The sequence below is a fragment of the Cornus florida genome, unplaced genomic scaffold (genome assembly GCF_030987335.1).
Source record: "Cornus florida cultivar Cherokee Brave unplaced genomic scaffold, ASM3098733v1 CherokeeBrave_3.0.0_Hap2_Chr03, whole genome shotgun sequence".
NCBI classification, from domain to species: domain Eukaryota; kingdom Viridiplantae; phylum Streptophyta; class Magnoliopsida; order Cornales; family Cornaceae; genus Cornus; species Cornus florida.
In genome coordinates this window covers 56,556,569-56,579,734 of record NW_026775573.1, presented here as the reverse complement: position 1 = coordinate 56,579,734, position 23,166 = coordinate 56,556,569, and the positions used below count along the sequence as shown (strand labels likewise).

General features: G+C 37.0%; 1 protein-coding gene across 3 annotated transcripts in view; it reads left to right on the top strand.

Annotated features, from left to right (window-relative positions):
- Positions 1–215: 215 nt before the first annotated feature.
- Positions 216–23,166, top strand: part of LOC132300583 (protein ZINC INDUCED FACILITATOR-LIKE 1-like) — a 65,209-nt gene continuing 42,258 nt past the window's right edge. The window contains exons 1-8 of one of the 3 annotated variants that reach the window (XM_059797742.1): positions 216–507; positions 786–1,115; positions 3,330–3,370; positions 5,731–5,791; positions 5,900–6,002; positions 6,099–6,201; positions 6,418–6,471; positions 6,607–6,669. In XM_059797742.1, the coding sequence (XP_059653725.1) occupies positions 971–1,115; positions 3,330–3,370; positions 5,731–5,791; positions 5,900–6,002; positions 6,099–6,201; positions 6,418–6,471; positions 6,607–6,669 (570 nt within the window). In that variant the 5' untranslated portion in view covers positions 216–507; positions 786–970. The remainder of the gene's footprint in view (positions 508–785; positions 1,116–3,329; positions 3,371–5,730; positions 5,792–5,899; positions 6,003–6,098; positions 6,202–6,417; positions 6,472–6,606; positions 6,670–23,166) is intronic. The other 2 variants (XM_059797743.1, XM_059797741.1) reach the window with 2 other exon arrangements.

Sequence of the window (23,166 nt, the reverse complement as noted above, 5' to 3'; positions counted from 1 at the left end):
ATTATTGCAAGTAAATGTATCAACTTTATTTATTTATTTTTATATGTCACTTAAGTGATTGAAGGAGACCATATAACCCGTAAACATCTAATAATTTATTCATTAATTATTAAGTTATAATATTCAAACCGTGAAAAAAAAAAATACATCTAATAATTTATTCATTAATTATTAAGTTAAAATATTCAAACCCTGCAAAAAAAAAAAAAAAAAAAAAAAAAAAAAATTCAAACCAACACTTCGTCTCAATTGGATGCATGCAACCTATGGCGATGCATTTGGCCCAATCTTGTAACACTCTTATGACATTGGAGACCGGCAAATAGGGCTCACTCTGGTGATAGCATTTCTCTAGCCTAACATCACATACCATTTTTGTCTTCCATAGGAGAGAGTACGTTCGCCCAGAGAAGCGGGAATGAAGATGGAAACGAAAGCGCATTGTGCGGGTACCAGAAATATGAAGCGTTTCTCTGTATCAATTCTGAACCTCCCACAGAACGAACGGTACGTCTCTTGATCGATCGATGGATTGAAGGATACACGCAAAAATACACACACAACAATGTAGTCAATTGTCCCCTAACAAACAAAAAAAACAACGCAGTCAATTGTCTTTTGTTTTGTAGCTTTTGTAGTATTGTGAATCAATAATGCCTGTTGTTTTTGGGTAAATGTATGTTATGTGTTTGAATAAATGTCCAGGTTCACCACTTGTTTCATTTTTGTAATTTTCTGCATAATAATGATTGACGTGATTGGTTTGGTCCCTCGCCTTTTGTCAGTTGCTGTTATAATCCGGCATACGTGGGCAATGATGCAATTGAATTTGTAGTTGGGTCCAATGAGTGTAAAGAACCAGAGCTGTTGTATCTTGTTGTTATACCCAGAAGATTTTGAAGTTCTCATTTTCCAGTATTTGATCTATCCTAAGCATTTTGAGCTGAATTTGTAGTTGGGTTCGGATAAAATGGCCAATGAGGGTAAAGAACCACTGCTGAAGAAATATTACTATGAGAACTGCCCTGGTTGTAAAGTCGAACAGCTTAAAGAGATGCATACAGGTTTACCTATTAAGGAATTGGTTTCTATATGGATTGTGGTGCTTGGCACAGGTGAGCAATTTCTTCTCATGCTAGTATCACTTGAATTTCTACAGCATTTCTTATTGCCTTACCAATTATTATGGCTGCATAGTTTTCAGTTGGATTTGGTTTTCTGTTGTTGTTGTTTTTATTTATATGTGTGGAGCGGATCTCTGTGCTTGTTTGTGTATGTTTAGGAGGTGGGGTGTTTGAAAACTACAATTTTCAATAAGAAGTAACTACTATTGAAATGCTGAAATGGCGGTAGTATTACAATAGAGGTGTATAAGAGAGTTGATATGATGACACATCAGTAAATAGTTCACCATGTGACTTGCATTTTATAAGATTTACAAATAAAATATGTTTTTGAGCAGTGATGGAGCCAAGAATTTATTTGGCGGGCATATTTGACATAATAAAGTTTTTTTATTTATTTTTTCTGCAACTAACATGACAACTAACAGTACAGCAAAACCGTAAGCTGATAGGTAGAAGTGCAGAAACGGTGCAATAATAAGATTTAAATAGTGTTTCACTATTTGCAAAAATTTATAGGAAAGAAAATTTCAAATTCTAAAATACAGACATTAATTTCATAAATTTGTTTAAATAAGAAGAAGAGAGGAAAAAAGAATAAGAAGAGAAAAAAAAAAAAAAAATGTTACAACACCTACATCATACTTGAGTACAACAAGAAGAAATTTTAAGAAGAGAAAAAAAAAAAAAAAAAAGAGAATTCTGAAGGGGAAAAAATAGGGGTTTGATTGAAGAAGAGGAATACAATTTTTATTTTTATTTTTTAGGGAATCAAAGGAATTTGAAGAGTAAAAGAAAAAACAAAGAATTAGAAATGTTTTTAGAAAGGGGAATATAATTTTTTTTTTTTTTGGGGGGGGGGGGGGGGGGGGATTTTGTAAAATATCACAAATATATATACATAAAGGTATGGGAAAAAAAAATTGTTGAGGCAGAGCCTGGGCAGCTGCTCTGATGGCCGTCCATGTTTTTGAGACCAGTAAACATATGAGAAATTTATCTTTGATGTGTCCAAAAAAAAATGGAACTTGATCAATTGGTGCCATAAAGATGAAAAATGGTATGGGCGTGAAAGAACAACAATCTGGTATGGTTCAAAAGAACGAAATTCTATGTAAGGCTGCTAATCAGGTTGCAGACTAGCAGCCCGAGCAAAAACAGCCTAAGATCTATAAGAGGCTAAGTCCCATTGGGGACCACAAAGAAAACATTGGAAAGGAACCTTGTTATATTATTAGATTATACAATGCAATTTTTTCCGACAAAGTGTATGTTAGAAATTTGTCAGTGCGAACCAAATAATATATTTAATTTCTTTTTTCCCTGAATGGAGTTGTATTAAATAAAAGAGAAAACACAGAAGAGTACAAGGATTAATGAGGGCATACCCCCATGGACAACAACACCACTATGGAGCAGAATCACTTTCAATAGATAGCCAAAACAAAAACAAAAACCCAAAAAAAAAAAAAAAAAAAAAAAAAAAATGAAAAAGAAAATTACTACTGAAAAATCAAACAACAGTATCAAGTAAAATTTAAACATTGCAAGTCCTGCAAATTCAGGCCAAGGAGCTGCAAACACTCCCATAAGCAAGCAAGAGCCACCTCTTGCGAAGATTTCCTAACGACTTTCATGCATAACTGAATTCCTTTGTCTCCAAATAGCCCAAATAACAGTAGGCAGAATACATTGAAGTAATTTGGACTGTATAGAATTACCGAATAATATATTTAGTTAACTATATTGCTGCAGTGGTTTTGTTTTTGTGTCAGATTTTTCTCTCTTGTAGGTGATGCAATTTTTATTCAGAAGATTCTTCTGGTTTGGAATTAAAAAAATAAGCTAACATCATCTACTTTATACAACATTCAAAACCCTTAAATATTGATTAAATTTGGTGCTTTGTTGAAAGTAAGATCATTGAGTTCTTCTTTATCTATTTCCATTATCTGCCGTTTTCGTTCTTCTTTTGTATGATATAAATTTGGTGAATTTGTTTTAGTTTTTTTGCAAACTTTGTAGCATTTCAATATCATATTGGATTTTGTGCTCCCTTATAAGTTTTCACACACACACACATATATATATATATATATATATTTCTGCATCACTTGTCTGAGAAACTGTATTCTTCTGCTTAGTAATGAGTTTCTCTGTCATATATTGATGCTCTAATATCTGTTTTTTCCTTTACCTTTTCAGCACTGCCAATATCTTCTCTTTTTCCATTCCTTTACTTCATGGTGAGTATATAAACGTCTTGGATTTGGTAATTGTTACCTTAGACACGAGTTTCAATATAAAGAGGACTAGATTTAATTCTTAAATTTTTCACAGTTAAGCTCATAATCGTTTTCTTATAGATTTTTTGAATTTAAATACAAAATGGTCACGATTTAATTTTCTGTTTTTGTAATTTATTCACATCCCAGCTACTTGTGCCTTCAATTGCGTTATTCTTGTGTTCCTTTATATTAACTAGCTTAAGAACCCAAGTTGTCTAGTCCAAGTTGACTGTGCTTGTTGGATATAAAAAACACAATTTTGGCTGCCAGGGATCTCTGAACATGCTCAAATTAGTAAAAATAGGATTAGGATTTTTGTACAATTTCCGTTTTACATTTTTTAAAATCCTCTATTTGGACTCTTGTTTCTTCACATCTTGAAAGAAATATTGCCACGTCAAGGTTGGCATACAGGATCGAACAAAAGTATGGTCTTGTTGCAGTAATGGGATCCAAATATGTTGTCTTGTGTTTTTCTTCAAAATGAGGTAGGAGTCACTTGTTCTTTAGAGGGGAATAAAGGTATGGAGAATAACACATTCACATGTAATGAGTAATGTGGCCAAATGGAAATATTGACATATCTATGGAGAAAATAGAATGTGTTGAGCAAGAAATGTGGCGATTGTGTGTCTTGTGGTCACTTCACGTTTCTCTATCTTTAGGATAATTTAACCCATAAACCACAGAGGAAGTAAAACATTGACCAACCATTGGTTTCAACTGTTAAGACACATAGCCCAGGATGCCAAGTGAACCACGACGCAACCTAGAGGTTATGCCATGGCCAAGCATCGAGCTAGAGGAGTTCCCTTGACTCTACTCTGGACCTAGTTAGGCATAAGATGCATCTAGGTAATACATGCTGAGATGACTCTTGATGGGGCAGAGCAAGGTAATGGATAAACTTTCGGAGAGAGCCAACTGAAGGTGTATATAGGAGAATGCATCTGAGGTGGTGATATGACACCACGTAGCTGAAAATTCCCTGATGTGAACCACTTAATGAAAAACCAACAACGTACCCAATATTGGGGTTCAGAGGTATTTTGTGTCGATGTTGAGCTCTGTATGGAGAAACTTGGATTTGAATATTTGATCCATTTTTGCGAAATCAAGCTGAGGCATCGAATGTATTAACTATGGAATAGATATAAGTAGAGAACACTATGGTGATTCAATACATTTTGTGTCCTAAGGATCACATGTCTATGGAGATGTCCTAAGGATCACACGTCTATGCTGATGTGAGGTCAGATTCCCTTATTTAGCACCCAACCTGACAGAGAGTTGTTGTTTGTTTTGGAGTGTCTCAACTGCATTATAGGAAATAAGTGCATGTTAGTCTTGTTAGAGATGTGATTGGGAAAAGGTTTTATTTGATGTTGTCGCTAGAGATGTGATTGTCCAACCATTAAGAATATGGATTTGTTATGGCAATAAATCCTAAATGGCATAAAGAAATGAGTCATCTCAGAGTGGGGGACAACATGCCTTGGACATGGTTGTGCAATAGCTGACAGTGGTTGAATGAGTAGGGCACGACCCCAAGGGCAGGCGGCACATGGGTTTACGCTCCAAGCCAAGGGGCATGGCACGCCAATCACACATGGACACTTGGTGGTGGCTACTTGCCTTGGGCAAGGTCGTGACTTGACGGTATGTGGGATAGACGAGACATGGTGGCATGGCAGACCCAAGTGTGGCTGCTGGTGGCAGCACATGTAGAACAAACTTTTTTCCACCTACAAATTTCTTCTTGTACCTTCTAATTATTTTTCTACGTGCAGCTGAACTAACTTTGGTACCTTCTAATTATTTTTCTACGTGCAGCTGAACTAACTTTGGAGGCCTTGAACTTTGAATGTACACCAGAAATATTAGTTTTCAGTCCTCCTTTATGTTCAAGCTATGTCGGTCATGAAATAGTTATAATTATGCTTCTATTTATCAACGCTGTCCACGAGAGCAATTTAACGTCATTTAATTTTTTTTTTTATGCCACCGTTTTATGATGTCAGGATATTATTGTTAGTGCATTTCTGGGTGCCAATTTTATTGAGTTGAAGAATCAAGGAAGTAATGTTTTTTCATTTAATCTTGGTTTCTAATTCTTCTTCTATGTAGCCTGTCTTAAAGAACTCAAGAAATTTATCCATAAATCATCAGAAATTTTGATCAGCTGACAATAACAAATTTGTTTATGTTGTCGTATTTGTAATACTTATATTATTTGTTTGCCCTGTAAGACAATTAATTTATACATAACTCTTTATGCATGCATATTGCTGTATAATTAAGTTTGATTTTTGTTCCAGATAAGGGACTTCCATATTGCAAAAAGAGAAGAAGACATCGGTTACTATGCAGGTTATGTGGGTGAGCTAATTCTCTTCTCATCTTTTCAGCATTGATGATACACATCTTAATCTTCACTTTTGGGGTTCTGTTCAAAGTAGTCCTAATAAATCCCTTGATAACATGAAGGGTCCTCATTTATGCTTGGAAGAGCTTTGACATCTGTTTTCTGGGGCATAGTTGCTGATCGATATGGTCGAAAACCAGTTATTATTATAGGGACTTCCACGGTGTTAGTATTTGAACTTGTGTGAATATTAGCAATTCACTTTGGCTATTTGAGATTCTGGAACTATTTATTTTATATTTATTTTATGTTTTGTTTTAGGGTTGTTTTCAACACTCTCTTTGGTCTTAGTATAAACTTTTGGATGGCAATCTGTACAAGATTTCTTCTCGGGAGCTTTAATGGATTACTTGGACCAATAAAGGTATCCCTTATTGAATATCCATTTGACTGCTTACACTTCCCTGTAAAATTTCAGATAACTAGGTTTATTTTACTTTTTGCTAATTTTTAGTTCTATTTAATCAGGTTCATCTTGTATAACTAGGTTTGTGTTATTTTTTTGCTGCTTTTTTTTTTTTTTTTTTTTTCTATTTAATCCAATTTTATCTTGAATTGTTAAACGTACCTCCATCACCAGGCCTATGCATCTGAGCTATTCCGGGAAGAGCACCAAGCTTTAGGACTGTCAACAGTAAGCTTTTATGGTCTTCATATGCTAAGATTTCTTAAAATTTTATTACATCCTAGCTTTTATGGTCTTCATAGACTAAGATTTTTAAAATTTTTATTACATCCTAGCATTTGACAATGATAATTTTTATGTCAGGTTAGTACTGCATGGGGTATAGGACTGATCATTGGCCCAGCTCTGGGAGGTTTCCTTGCCCAGGTACATCTACTTACCTATTTTGTTTGCAAGGAAGCAATTCCATGGTCCAGAGTTTCATTTTCGGGATGAGCATCATTTTATTTTTATTTTTATTATTATTATTATTTTAATAGATACATAGGCTCTAACCAAACTCAGAAGAGGAGGGCCAATCGAGGTCCTTCGAGGCTTTAACCACTAACTATGATGAAAAGCTGGGCAGTTCGACACCTAATTTGATTCCCATAAATGATCAACTTTTTTGTTTTTGTTTTATTTATTTAGTTGTGGATCAAAATTGTTCTGCATTTGGAAGTCTCATTGAGTGAATAAACATTTTCAGTTTTCCTCAACATGAATAATGTTGAGGACCTTCTCTTATTGTGATGCTAATGCCTTCCCTTGATCAATTACATTCAGCACTTATCACTGTCACAAAAGATAAAAGTTTATAAACATGTTAAAACCCTTAAAATGTAATATAAAAATTATTTAGACATAAGGCTATTTTAATGATCTTTAATAACTTGGGTTTGGGATCATTTGTAAAATACATATGCTTGTGACAAGGAGGATATCACAAAAAATCTGTGAATCTTCATTATCATTACAAATATTATAAGGTGACTTTTTTATAGTGGAAATGAAGTGAATTATATTTTAATTTCTTTTATTGATAAATACATTTACAATAATGCAACAAATCAAGAAAGATTTGTTAAAAGAAATTACTTATCAAAAAAAAAAAATTTCTTTTAACAATTCTTTCTTGATTTGTTGCATTATTGTAAATGTATTTATCAATAATCCTATTTGTTGATGCAAGAAAAAGTTGTGTATTGATTCTGGGAATATAAATGATATATACAAAGATATCCATATAGAGTATATTACAGATTATTTACCACATAGCTAGACGATGATGTGGAACGAAGAAAAGTTGCCGATGCACACCAACAAATGTGAACTCTGTTAATGATCTTGTTGTTATCCCAACATAAAATGTTCTTTTATGAGTTGAAGCTTTAGATGTCATATACAGAACAACTAAAACTATGACATAAAAAGAAGGAACAAGAATAAGTAAAAGAAAAAAGTTAATACTGGTATATGCATGCAGCATGCAACGTCTCACTTGAAAACTGATCTGTGTTGTTCATTTGATGATTAATAAATAATTAAACAAAAGAATCGAGTATATTGCACCATTTCTAATTGGTATGATAACACTAATGTACATGCTTTCTGTAGCTGTTTAAGTTGTCTACTTGTCTCTCTGTGTGTGTTTATATCATCCAAATGTATCAGTTATGAAGCTGTTAAAAATGATTCATTTAACAATCTATATAAATGGAGTAAAAACCAAATGTAGTCAGCTATGAATCTGGGGAAAAAATGACTTATTTAACAATCTATATCAATCATGTAAAAACTGTTGGTAGCCTAGAATAAAGCAGAAGCAATTTTCAAAAGTAGTTTTAGAGCGCACAAGATTGTTTCAATTAGCTTTAACCTTGAACTCAACTCACTTTCCATACCCTCAAACCTACGCAGAAGCACATATCCAACTTCATCAAACAAGAACCCGATTTGATTCAAAAAAGAAAGGGAAACAAAGGATGATCAAACCCGAATCCGATCATCCATATTCACACTCCACGTTAAAGATCACAACCACACTTAAGGAACCTAACGATCAACATCCTCACAAACAAGCGGAAGCAATCACACAAACGCCAACCCATATGGGTCAACGTAACCACGAGCATCACTTTTGCAATGCGAATTGACCAATCTCAACCCCAATGGAAGGAAACATTCCCCTCCCTCCTGGCCACCCCTTCCCCTTCCCAACATCATTGAATAAGGACCCTGTTTGCATGAGAAAGGGAGGAAAAGAAAAAGAAAAGAGATTCAAATAAACACCAAAAGAAACATGGATTTTCTAATCAAAATGGTCACATAATATCCTATATTCATTTCTGAATGCAAAAGACAACTTCGGCACACAAAAGCAAGGTTTCAAACAAATTTCAGCAAAGTGCGACTAGTCCGACTTTTGCAGCCAAAAATTAAAAAAGTGTGACTAGTCCGACTATTTACGACCAGTCTAACTTGTTCAACCAAACGCAAGTTTTTTACTTCAGTTGTTCCTAACTATATTCCAACATCTAGGAAGCACGGACATGCCTAAAAGGGCAAAGAATCCATGTCGGATAGGGACACGCGCTGGTCACGCCCCGACACGTGTCGGACACGCCATGTATATGTGTCCGATATGCGTGTCCCATTCTTGGGGAATTTTTTTATTTTTGAGAAGTAAGGCACTTGGGGATTTTAAGAAAGTTTTAGAAAGAAAGCTAGGTTGGAGTGTAAATTGAGGAGGGTCATTACATACTTACTTAAAAAAAGTTGTTTTCTAAAACAATTTAACATTAAACAATCAGATATTTATGCTTATATTTTAGTTCAAGGCTTTGTTTGGTTAGGTAGAAACAGCTAGAAAAGAAAGGAAAGAGAAAATTTTTAATTTTTTTTAGAGTTTGGATAGATAGAAAGAGAAAACTAATGGAAAATTTAGTTTCCCCTATTGAGTATTTTCCCTCAAAATTTTTCCCACAAAAAACACATGAAAATTTTATTTTCACGTGAAAGAAGCGCTTATTTATTTGCAGTTCCTATTTTACCTAGTACTTAATCATCAAAGTTCCTATTTTAAGTTCGCAAGGCAAATTATACAATTATATATGCATAATATCAATGATAATTTGGGTAAAATTACTCAAAATAGATCGTGCTTCTAAATAGAATTTTTTATTTTTTCTAATCGTCTGTTTTATGTTGTAATTCTAGCCACTCATAATCCGGTATGGATATATATATATATATATATATATGGTGAAATATTTGATTTTTCTCCCAAGCAGTAGTATTGCCTCTTCATCTCTAATTTTTTTATTTTTTATTTTTAATTTGTTTATCTTAAACTAATAATTAGTTTTACCTAAGGAAATATTATGAAGCCTTATTGTAAATATAAATAATACAAATGAATATAAGCAATTATATATTTGAATTTAATAATCCATCATTTTACTTCATAAGGGTAGTTTTGGTATGCATAATCACTTTCTTTTCACTTTCATGCTATCCAAACTAACAAAATAATATTTTTCTATAATTTTCTTGGATAAATTTTCATGCTAACTGTTAGAATGTTTATGTATATATATATTTATGTTGGGTCATTATGTAATTACCTATAGTTGTTAGGATTATTGTGTAATTAGGTAACCTTGTATAATTAGGTTATTACTTTTCCTTTACATAAGCCACTGTAGGCTTAGGGTTACGATATATACAATACATAGTTTTGCTCTCTCTCTCTCTCTCTCTCTCTCTCATGAATTCGTACATGGTATCAGAGCAATATGAATTCATGGGTGTGGGAAACGGCAAGTGTGTTATTCTTGTATAAGATTGGAATCGCGATCGGAATCATGATTGTGGTGTTGTTCTCTCTGCCGGAAGTTTGGTCGCCGGTCGGATTGAGAGCTCCTCATTCATCGTCCTCAGATCTGAAGCCTCATTCGTCATCGTCAAACTTGAAGCCCGTTTGGCTGCTCGTGTTGTTGCCGTTTTGGTTGTTAGCAAGCTCGCCGACATCTACCATCGTTATTTGCAGAGCCTCTGCTGTGTTGCTCCCCGGCATCCGTGAAGGTGTGAAGAAGAAGAACCGTGTTTGGCTACATGGTTATGCTATTCCAACCCTAGTTTACTAAAACCGGGATAGCAGAGATCCGACCCGTTTGACCATATCCGGCCCTTTTGACCAAATCTGGCCAGAATACAAATTCTGCGTTTTTTTCCAGGTTCATTTTTTTTTTTTTTTTCTTCTCCATGGCTGCCAGTTCAGACCTGTTATCCTTTGCCTCCTTCAATCCTCCCATGACTTCAGTTAAGCTCAATGGCAAAAATTACATTTTATTGGCCAAGTCAGTAGCCATTTTCCTGAAAACCAAAGGCTTTGGCACTCATTTGGTTAAGGATAAACCTAAGGATAGTGATGCTGATTTCAGTTCATGGGAACAAAGGGATGCTCAGATCATTTCTTTAATGCTGAATTGTATTGAACCTCATATTAGCTCCCACTTGTTGTATTTGGACACTGCCAAGGAGATATGGACTAGACTCCAACAGTTATATTCGGGTACTGGCAATATAACCAGAATTTATAAGGTGTGCAAACAATTCTTTGACCTCCAGCAAGGTACTCACAGTCTAGAAGAGTACCTCTCACGGGCAATGGGACTTTGTGAAGAAATGAACTTATATCAACCCATCACCTCTGATGTGAAGAGCATGCAACAACAACGTGAGGATTTTAATGTTGTTCGGGTTCTCACCGGGTTGTCACCAGAGTATGAACCTGTTCAAGCACAGATTTTGGGTAGCCCTGCACTTCCCTCTCTTCTTGATAAGTTATTAAGACTCCAACGTGCTACTTTATCAAGTGGCGCTTCAGGGGGTTCTTCAAGTGGTGTCATTGCTCCTCCTAGCAGTGAATGTTCTGCCTTAGTTGAGAATCAGGGTGGCTTTCAGTCTTCTCGTGGTAGTGGCGGTCGTTTTACTCGTGGTCATGGTCGTGGTCGTGGCAGAGGTCGAGACTCGAAACTTTGCACTCACTGCTGTCTTACTAATCATATTGTCAATTACTGTTGGGATCTTCATGGGAAACTGCAACCTTTTTCCTATGCACATCAAGTTACTTCTAATGAAGGGGATTCTTCTTTCTTTGCCACACCTCCTGCTCCACACGTGGCTGTTAAGCCTGCTATGGTTACGATTCCCCGCGATGAATATGCTTAGTTTCTGTCTCAACAACGGCCTTCCACCACATCTTCCATGGTTTCCTTTGCCCAATTAGGTAGTGCCCTTGCATGTCTCTTGTCCTCTCGTCAGAGTCCCTGGATTCTTAACTCTGGTGCATCCGATCACATGACTGGTAGTTCTCATCTCTTATCTGATTTTCAGTCTGTTCCTTCCTCTCAAAGTGTTAGTCCTGCTAATGGCTCATCAACTACAGTTTTGGGTTTGGGAAGTGTTCATCTCACCTCTTCTATGTCCCTTTCCTCTGCGTTATATGTTCCTCAATTCCCTTTTAATTTGTTGTCCATTAGTAAAATTACTAAATCTCTTAATTGCTCCGTTACATTTTATCCCACATGTTGTATTTTTTAGGATCTCAAGACGAAGAAGAAGATTGGTACGGGACATGGAGTAGGTGGCTTGTATTACTTCAATCTTGCACCATCTCCCACGGCTCTTCAATCATCTTTGTCTTCTTTCCAGTGGCACTGTCGTCTCAGTCACCCATCCTTATCAGTTTTGCAGCGTCAAGTCCCCTGCCTTAGTCGTGTTGAGTCCATGTCTTGTGAAGCATGCCAGCTTAGTAAGCATTGTTGTATATCTTTCAAACCGAGAGCTAGTAATCGTGTTGCTAGTCCTTTTCAGTTAGTTCATTTAGATGTATGGGGACCAATAAAACATATTTCTATTAATGGATTTTGTTATTTTGTGACTTTTGTGGATGATCATTCTCGTATGACTTGGTTGTTTTTAATGAAAAATCGTTCTGAGTTGTTCTCTATTTTTCAAATATTCCATAAAGAAATCAAAACTCAATTTTGGTGTTCCATTAAAATTTTACGTTCTGACAATGCCAAAGAATATTTCTCGGACCCTTTTGAGATTTATTTCCATGCTGAAGGCATCATTCATCAATCCTCTTGTACTTATACTCCTCAACAAAATGGAATGGCTGAACGTAAAAAAGTCATCTCCTGGGAGTCTGTCGTGCCCTTTTATTTCATATGCATGTTCCTAAACCTTTTTGGAGTGATGCTGTTCTTACGACATGTCATCTTATTAATCGGATGCCCTCGGTAAATCTTCTCATTCTGTTCTATATTCCGACTCCGCGTCGTTTAATCTTACTCCTTGGGTCTTTGGATGTGTGTGTTATGTCCATAACCTTAGAACCGATCTTGATAAACTTGACTCTCGTGCCACTAGGTGTGTTTTTCTTGGCTATTCTCGCACTCAGAAGGGTTATCGTTGCTATAGTCCTCATTTTCAACGCTATTTTACTAGTGCTGATGTCTCCTTTTCTGAGTCTCTCCCATATTTTTCTGATTCTACTACTCTCGATATTACTCCTGAGCCACCTATGCCAATGGTTCCCTCTCTGTTTCCTACTTCCAAAACTCCTCGCTCCGTTGCCCCATTGAAGGTTTATACTCGACGACCTCGACCGCCTACTTCGCTCCTTCCATCTCCTTTAGAGTCTTCGGATCCGACACCTTTGCCTGATGTTTTGCCTATTGCTCTTCATAAAGGTATTCGGTCGTGTGTTACTGCACATCCCATTTCTAACTTTGTCTCTTACTGTCATATTTTATCCTTTTTATCTTGTTTTTTATCCAAAGTGTCTGCTACTTTTGTTCCTAAGACTTTGTAGGATGCTCTCTCTGATTCGGACTGTCGCCAAGCCATGGTAGATGAAATGGATGCCCTTCACCGTAATTGCACATGGGATCTTGTTCCCTTACCTCCAGGCTCCAAAACGGTTGGTTGTAAGTGGGTTTATACAGTTAAATACCTTCATGATGGGTCTATTGAGCGGTTGAAGGCTCGTTTAGTGGCAAAAGGGTACACTCAGACTTATGGTGTTGATTATGATGAGACTTTTTCCCTTGTTGCTAAGATTTCTTCTATTCGGGTACTTATTTTCATTGCTGCCAATTGTAACTGGCCGTTGTTTCAATTGGATGTCAAAAATGCCTTCTTACATGGTGATTTGGTTGAAGAAGTTTATATGGAGCAACCACCTGGGTTTGTTGCTCAGGGGGAGTATCGTCACAGTGTTTGTCACCTTAAAAAGGCCTTGTACGGATTGAAATAATCTCTACGGGCTTGGTTTGGAAAATTCTTTGAGGCAGCATTAGAATTTGGCCTTAATGGATGCCAAACCGATCATTCAGTATTTCACCTGCGACTAAAGCTGGCTTCATTTTTCTTTTGGTGTATGTAGATGATATTGTGGTCACATGTGATAATTCTGAAGGCATTGCTAAGTTGAAGTTGTTTTTGCAAAATCGATTCCACACTAAAGACTTGGGTAAACTTAGGTACTTCTTGGGTATTGAAGTTGCTAGATCCAAGAAGGGTATAAGTTTATCTCAACGAAAATATGTGTTGGACTTGCTAGAAGAAAAGGGTATGTTAGGTGGTCGTCCGGTTGATGCTCCTATGGATTTAAATACAAAACTTGTGTTTGATGAGGGTGATCTATTTAATGACCCGGGCAGATTTCGTCGCCTTGTTGGAAAATTAATTTATCTCACTATCACTCGACCTAATATTTCATATGCAGTTAGTGCTGTAAGTCAGTTCATGGGAGCTCCTAGAATGCCACATTGGATTGCTGTTCTTCGGATTATCCAATATCTCAAGCAAGCTTCAGGTTTTGGGTTACTATACAAATCAAATGGTCATCTCAGGGTGGAAGGTTTTACAGATGCTGACTGGGCTGGTTCTCCTTCAGATAGGAGATCTACTACAGGCTATTGCACATTTGTAGGAGGAAATCTTGTTACATGGAGAAGTAAAAAGCAAACGGTGGTAGCTCGATCTAGTGCTGAAGCTGAGTACAGGGCAATGACCCATACCACTAGTGAGTTGACATGGATACAACATTTTTTAAAAGAACTTGGGTTGACAGTTGAAGGTCCTACTCTATTGTTCTGTGATAATCAAGCAGCTGTTCACATTGCATCGAATCTTGTGTTTCATGAGAGGACCAAACATATTGAGGTTGATTGTCACTTCATTTGGGAAAAAATATTAAGTGGGAGCATTTCTACTCCATTTGTGAAGTCTAAAGATCAACTAGCTGATATGTTTACGAAAGCATTGGGTCATAACCGGTTAAGGACTATCTGTTCCAAGCTGGGATTATTTGATATGTATTCTCTAGCTTGAGGGGGAGTGTTAGAATGTTTATGTTTATATATATTTATGTTGGGTCATTATGTAATTACCCATAGTTGTTAGGATCATTGTGTAATTAGGTAACCTTATATAATTAGGTTATTACTTTTCCTTTATATAAGCCACTGTAGGCTTAGAATTAAGATATATACAATACACAGTTTTACTCTCTCTCTCTCTCTCTCTCTCATGAATTCGAACACTAACCAAATGCATGCTAGAAAATCTCTTTTCTTTTCATTCACTTCACTTTTCTTTCACTTTCTATTTCTTTTCTTTTCTAGCTTATTTCCATCTAACCAAACGGAGCCCAAAGGTTCAAACTCTTGCACGACCATCTTTGACTCTCTCTTGTTCTCCCACCAACCAAGCTTCGCTTCCGGTGGATGCTCTCTCTCTCTCTTTCTCCTCTTTTCTCTCTTATTCTTTGTCCTCCTTTTTTCTTTCTTCTTATTCACAAACCCTAGATACTTTTTTTTTTCTTTCCCTTTCACAGCAAAATTCTTTTTATCTCTCTTTTTCCTTTTTCGTCTTGTTTCCATGAACTTTTTCTCTTCTATGAATTTTTAGTAACTAAGCCCTAATTTTTTTCTATCAAAACCCTATTCCTTTTTGTTTCTTTGTTTACTTTTCTTTTTTAACCCTCTTTCTATCATTCTCTCTTATTAGGTTGATAAAAAATAATATTACTCTTACTTTCTTAAAGTACAACATCGTATAAATATATATTTATTATTCTCCGTGTTCTCGCCCTACCCGTATCCTAATTTTTTTTGGATTTGCCGTGTCGTATCCGTATCCCGTATTTGTGTCCGTGCTTCTTAGTCCAACATTAAGGGCCATGAAAGAATTCTTTTAAATGACCTTAAAACAATGTAGAAACATGCTACCAACGAGCCAATGGCCTAGCAGTATCAAACCTTTACTCTCCAAAGGGAGATCAGGGGTTCAAGCCTCCGTGGAGGCATGTGTGCGTGAGTACCAACTACGAAAAAAAAATGTAGAAACATGCTTGAACATAATTGATATCTGTTTCACATAAAATAATTCCAATCACCTACATTAGACCATGAAATTTTCATTTCAAATATCACATTCATAGCCCCTATCTTGATCCAACATTAGGGCTCATTAGTGAGTAATTCCTGATGAACCGAGGGGGGGGGGGGGATAATACTGATGACTGTTTGAAGAGATTTACAAATAACCAGAGGTACATAGTGCATTTACAAGGAAAACCTTCCCAATAGGGAAAAATCTTGGTTCTTAGCCTCAGCCAATAAAAGCTCCACTAGTTGTATGCAAGTAGTTACACACTTAGCTGTCTCACTCTCTGCACACACCATTGTATAAGATAAAACACTAGTTTTCATAGCCTCTACACACACACTAGCACTACAATGTGCACATAACACTCCCTCTGTCCACAACACCTTTGCTTGGACCCCATGAGCACTCTTAGCTCACAAACAATACAAGAGAAAGGTTACAATCAACAATACTCAAGCTGTAATACAAGATACAAGTGGAAAACCAGCTCAAAGTATCAACACAAACACCCTGCCTTCATTCTGCTACAGCTAGGGTTTGAGGGGTAAAATTGGAATTTCGTGTCCCACAAACTCAAAGATGAAAACCACAGCCTTAAAACTTCAGTATAAACATGCTCAGATGATGATCATGATGAATATAGCATGAGTATAACAAATCTACACCAAACAGACCTTAACAACAAAAAAATATGAAGAACTAGGGTTTGATAAGGCCTCAACCACAAATGACCACAGTTCTGCTCAAAGTTCAATTTCAATAGCCTTGATTTAACTATAGAAACTTGCTAGAATGTAGATCAATTGTAAACAATGTGTGTAATTGACTTAATCTATTAATGAGACTAACCACTCTTTATATACAAATAGATGGAGTACATCAAGCCTTAAATTAAGGAGTAAAGCATCCTTAATTTAAGGAGTAAAGCAAGCCTAAAAATAAGGGGGAAAGCAAGCCTTAATTTAAGGAGTAAATTAGGGGGAAAGCAAGCCTTAATTTAAGGAGTAAAACAAGCCTTAAATTAAGGAGAGAAGAAAGATAAAATAAAGGAAAAATAAAGACTAAATTATATCCAACACTCCCCCTCAAGCTGGAGCAAATATGTTGACCAAGCCGAGCTTGACTATGGAAGATTGAAGAAGAGAATGCCCAAAAGATTTTGTGAACACATCTGCAGTCTGTTCTAAAGAAGGCACAAAAATAGGACTAACAATACTTGACCGAACTTTTTCTCGAATGAAATAAATATCAACCTCAATATGCTTTGTCCTTTCATGTAACACGGAGTCAGAAGCAAGCATAATGGCTGATTTATTGTCACAAAACAGCCTTGAGGAACCTTTCTTTACAAAACCCATCTCCCACAGAATCGATCGAAGCAAAAGGAGCTCACAAATACCTTGAGCCATAGCTTGGTACTGAGCTTCAGCAGAGGATCTGGAGACAACAACTTGCTTCTTACTCTTCCATAATATGAGATGATTACCATAGAAAGTACAGAAGCCAGAGGTAGACCGTCTATCTGTCTTACACCCAGTATAGTCTGCATCAGGTAAAGCACGAGAGTTCGAACTTATTCCCAGAGGCATAAAACAGACCGAGGCCGGGGCATGACTTAAGATACCTCAAAATATGATAGATTGCATCTATATGAGCTGAGCGCGGGGCATGCATTAATTGACTAACCATACTAACAGCAAAGGTCAAATCAGGCCTTGTGTTAGTCAAGTAGATAAGACGACCTACTAGACGTTGATACACAGACGGATCTGGAAGTAATTCTCTTGATTTAACATGAAGTTTGAGATTGGGGTCCATAGGAGTAAAAGCGGGTTGACATTCAAGCATGCTAGTATCTTGAAGAAGATCCAAAGCATATTTCCTTTGAGATAAGGAAATCCCACGACGAGATCTAGCAACCTCAATTCCAAGAAAATACCGAAGGGGACCTAAGTCTTTTACATCGAAGGACTTTTGAAGATGAAGTTTCACCTGAGAAATCCCTGAAGTATCATCACCTGCATATACTAGTAATATAATGCAGCAACCATCCGAGTGATGTCGAATAAAGCAAGTATGGTCTGAGTGGCAATGCACAAAGCCTATGGATAGAACAATGTCACTGAAACGACTAAACCATGCTCTAGGAGATTGCTTCAGACCATAAAGAGACTTTCGAAATTGACATACCTTCCCAGCATACTCCCCCTAAGCTCGAAATCCAAGGGTTGGATCCATATATATAGTCTCAAGTAAGGTTCCATTAAGAAACGCATTCTTGACATCTAACTGGTGAAGAGGCCAAGAATAGGCAACAACAGCTAAGGAGATAAGTAGGTGCACAGATGTCAATTTTGCCACTGGAGCAAAGGTAGCACCAAAGTCTTTACCCGGGATCTGAGTAAAGCCTTTTGCCACCAACCGAGCCTTATACCGCTCAATAGAACCATCAGCTAAATATTTCACGCTAAAGACCCATTTGCAGCCAACTGTCTTCTCTCCAACAGGTAAAGAAACAAGCTCCCATGTATCATTACGTTGTAAAGCATTCATTTCTGCTGTCATAGCAGACACCCAATTGGGATCTTGCAGGGCCGCGGGCATTAATTGAGGAATAGATACAGACCAATCTTGCCTAGGAAGGCTTTATAGGCACCTGAAAGACCATCATAAGAGATAAACTGGGAAATAAGGTGGTCAGTACTACTCGAGAAACCAAACCGAGTAGGAGGGTGACGAACACAAGTAGGATAACGGGAAGTAGTATCGGGAAAGATAGGAGCCTCAGGAGAAGGGGAGTTACCTGGACCCGGTTCTGAAGATGATTCTGGCAGAGGAGGTTGAGTATGATGGCGACGAGAGTATACCAGCAAAGGAGGAGGGGAACCCTGTATGGGCGGAGAAGGAGCATCCAGGACAACGGGATTGTTAAAGATAGGAACAGGACGGACAATAGGAGAGATCTCCTTCTCCAGAGCACAAGAGAGAGAATCCTGTATCACAAAATTAGTATGATAAAAAGGAACAGTTTCATGAAATGTTACATCAAGAGAATGGTACATGTGTTTGACCACAGGGTCATAACAACGATAACCTTTTGACATAGCAGAATATCCTAAGAAAATACACCTAACAGATTTATCATCAAGCTTAGTGCGAGAAGGGCTACAGTTTTGAACAAAACAAGTACAACCGAAAACACGAGGCAGAAGGGGAAAAATGTACAACCAGGTTGGAGAATTTGAAGTAGGGCATGTCCGCCCAAAACTCGACTGGGAGTATGATTAATCAAAAAAGTCATTGTAAGAACAACCATAAGCCAATAGAATTAAGGTACTTGCATACCACTTAACAGACAACGGGTCACAGACATAAGATGACGGTTTTTGCATTTAGTTATGCCATTTTGTTCAGGAGTATAGGGGCAAATGAGTTGATGTAAAATCCCTTTTTTATTAAGTTCAGACCGAAACTCATTAGAAACATATTCACGCCCATTATCAGAATGAATATGACGAACAACAGTGTTATACTGGGTTTTGATCATTTGGAGAAATTGAGTAAATAAAAGAAACACCTCAGATTTCTTTTTTAGTAAATACACCCAAGTGCAACGAGAATAATCATCAATAAATGTAACATAATATCGATGCACAGAGAAAGCTGTAATTGGGGAAGGACCCCAACCATCAGAATGGACAAGATAAAAAATACTAGGAGCATGACTCATATGAGAAATATAACTAGTTCTAGTATGTTTAGAAAGCTCACAAACCTCACATTGAAGCTTATGGTCTTTACATGGCCTTTTAAAGGAAGGAAATAATAAACAAAGGTACTGGAAGTTTACTTGTCCTAAACAGGCATGCCATAGACCTAAAGTGCCAGAAGAAACATCAGAAGTACTAGAATCGGGAAGTGCAGAAGCTTGAAGACTCGTTCCTGGTGGGTCCCCAAAGTAGTAGAGCCCATTACGCTCATAACCCTTGCCAAAAATCGTCTTCGAACGAAGGTCTTGCAAAAGACACTGATCTAGTAAGAATATAACTGCACATTGAAGGCTTTTTGCAAGCCGGCTAACAGATAAATGGTTAAAGGCAAATTTAGGTACATGAAGGACAGATGACAGAGTAATATCAGGAGAGAGACGAACATCACCCTTACGGTGAATGTAAGATGTAGAGCCATCCGCAAGACACACAGATTGAGTAACAAGTATGATATTGGAAGAAAAAACTGATAACTCACCAGTCATGTGATCATTTGTTCCGGAATCTAGAACCCGAGTAGGTTGCCTTGCCTTAACATGAAATGCAGTAGGAGTACCTGTAGTAATAGTGGCAGTGGAAGTGGATGGAGGAGCACCAACTTTTAAAGTAAAAGAACCAAGTTGGTCTTGTATCTGCACAAGCTGAGACTGGAGTTAACTCAATCCAGGAAATACAGTAGGCCCACTAGTAGTAGTGGCAGTCTCTGCAACGGCGGCAGTAAGAGAAGAGCCAGTTCCAGAAGAACGATTCCTAGCAAATTTTTGTTTGAGTTCAGGATGAAGTTTAAGCAGCGAGCCTTAATATGTCTAACTCCCCCACAGTGGTGACAAATAATCTGACCTCCAGTATTATGTGATCCAGAGTTGGCGGCAAAAGCCATATTATCCACAGCAGGCTCAGACACTGGTGGAGGAGCAAGTGAGGGCTGAAGTAAACAGTGCCGATGTTCTTCACTATCAATAGTAGCAAAGGCTACCAACAAGGATGGCATTGGTGATGCATTCAAGATCTGAGACTTCAATGATTCAAATGATGGGCGTAGTGCCATCAAAAATTGATAGGTTTGCTGACGGTCAAGACGTTTGACAAGAAGGGAAGTTGCCTCAGAAGAAAATTCACTTAGGGGCTCATATTGAGCTAATTCCTCCTAACGAGATCTTAAATACCCAAAGTAATCTGCCACACACAAATTCAGGCCTTCTTGCGAGGCTTTAGCAATATCCTGGTATAACTCAAAAATACGAGCATCATTTCTAAAATGAGCATACATTTGAGTTAAAGCCGTTCACAAGTCAGGAACAGATTCATAAAACATGAATGCTATGTTTGGTTGGAGGGATGGATTGGGGAGGGATGGATGAGAGGAGGGATGGATGAATGCTTCATCCCTCCTTGTTATACATTTTTCTATCCGCCCAAATTTGGGGGGAAGAGTGGAGAGAAAAGAGGATAAGTACCAAAATTTGTTATAATTTTCATTTTTATCCTTCCTAAAAATTTATCAAAACCCTGTTGCATTAAACAACTATAGTGATTATTAAATAAATTTAAATTAATTAATTGTTTGGTATGTAAAATATATATATATTCATTTTAAAAATAAAAAAAATAAAAAAAATTGTTTGGTATGTAAGTATAAAACATTCATTTTAGACAACTTAGTAGAGCTCACTATTATTAAATAATTTTAAACTAATTAATTTTATAACTTTATATAGTAAGGGTATATTAGTAAAAAATATATAAAAACTATCATTTGCTTCCTTCCAACCAAACAAAAAAAACTAGCCTTCCATCAATCCTTTCTCCCGTCCCTTCCATTCAACCAAACAAAAAATGAATGAGACACTTTCCCTCCCTTAGGGATGACTTATCCACCCCTCCCCCTCTCCCATCCATCCATTTTTCCATCCCTCCAACCAAACGGAGCAGAAAAGATTATAAATCCGTTCCTCCATGGAAGTAAACATCCATCCGAGAATAGTGCAATTGTCCATATCCCACTGAGCATATTTAGGATCTTTGGAATCTGGCCTTTTTTCAGTACCCAAAAGCCACCCACCTTTGCCGTTTCCACCAACATAGAGACTTAAGGATCGGGACCACGAAGCAAAGTTTCTCCCATTCAACAACACACCAGTAACACGTTGAGCAGGAGTGTGTTGAGTTAGAGAGAAATCGGTACGTGCAACAGCCTTATCCTTTTCAAAAGAATCACCCATGTTATCAAACAAGCCCCAAAAATATCACAAAGACTGAAATAACAGTCAAAAAAGGCTGAAAAATAGACGAATTGATATCTAGAACAGGTCTGAAAAATTTTGGACAGCAATGATGAACAAAAGAAAGCTGGGCAGCAAATGAAATTTGGACTACAAAAGGTCCAATAAGGCTGGTAAAACAGTTTAATAACTCCAGAACAAGTCTGAAAAAAAAAATCTGGACTGCAATGAGCAGGAAAAGATAACTGGACAGATTCAGTAAGTTCAATACGTACTGAATAAAATTTTCTGGAGACACGACAAACGGGAAAAATGCTACCGAACACACCGGCAGCCCAAACAAGTTATCAACAGCAACAAGAGACCCTTAGCACATTTCAAATGCTAAGGGGATACACCAAAAGAGGGGTCTGGACCTGGGAGAAGAACCTCCGTACGCTGTCACAGGAAGTCGCAGGAAGAAAGAAGAAAAAAACGAAGGTAGAAAGAGAGGTTTGTGGTTTGTGGGCTGCTGGAAATTTAGAGAGGAATATTTGATGCAAACAATGACTTGGCTCTGATACCAAATTGTAAACAATTAGTGTAATTGACTTAATCTATTAATGAGACTAGCCACTCTTTATATACAAATAGATGGAGTACATCAAGCCTTAAATTTAGGAGTAAAGCAATCCTTAATTTAAGGAGTAAAGCAAGCCTAAAAATAAGGGGGAAAGCAAGCCTTAATTTAAGGAGTAAAACATGCCTTAAATGAAGGAGAGAAGAAAGATAAAATAAAGGAAAAATAAAGACTAAATTATATCCAACAGGATCAATGAAAGTATAGCAAGATATAACCAAAGTATGCATGAATTAGAAGGTTAAACCAGAAAATAGCTTCAAATCAAGGTCTGAGATATCAAAATCACTAGCAGCAACAAACAGCTCAAGAACAAGTGCCCAACAAGTGTAAAATAGCAAAGTATACCTGTTTTAGTCTTGAGAGTGCACCCCATCAAGCTCAAATCAAATCAAATTTATTTATTTTTCATGCATCATTTTGCGCGCCATGTGGGACCCAAAGATTTTATTGCATTAGGTGTTATATATATATGTGTGTGTGTGTCTATTGGGTAGTGGAAGGAGATATTTTCATGGCATTGTTGTGGTTTCAATGAACATTAGGGGGTATTCTTGTCATTTTGTGTAAATGGGACTTTGACCCCAATGCTGGCCATGACTTAGATGACTTTGGGGTCTCATTTTGGACCACCAAATTTCATCACTTCCATCTCTCTCTTTTGGCACTTTTTTTCTCTCTTTCCTCCATTTCCTTTTTCTTTTCTTCCTCTACCTTATCTCTAAGATCTAGCACACATGAGTGAGATTGAAGGGAGCCATAGTTAGAGAAAGTGTAGAGCTTGGAAAGTGCTACGTTTTGGCAT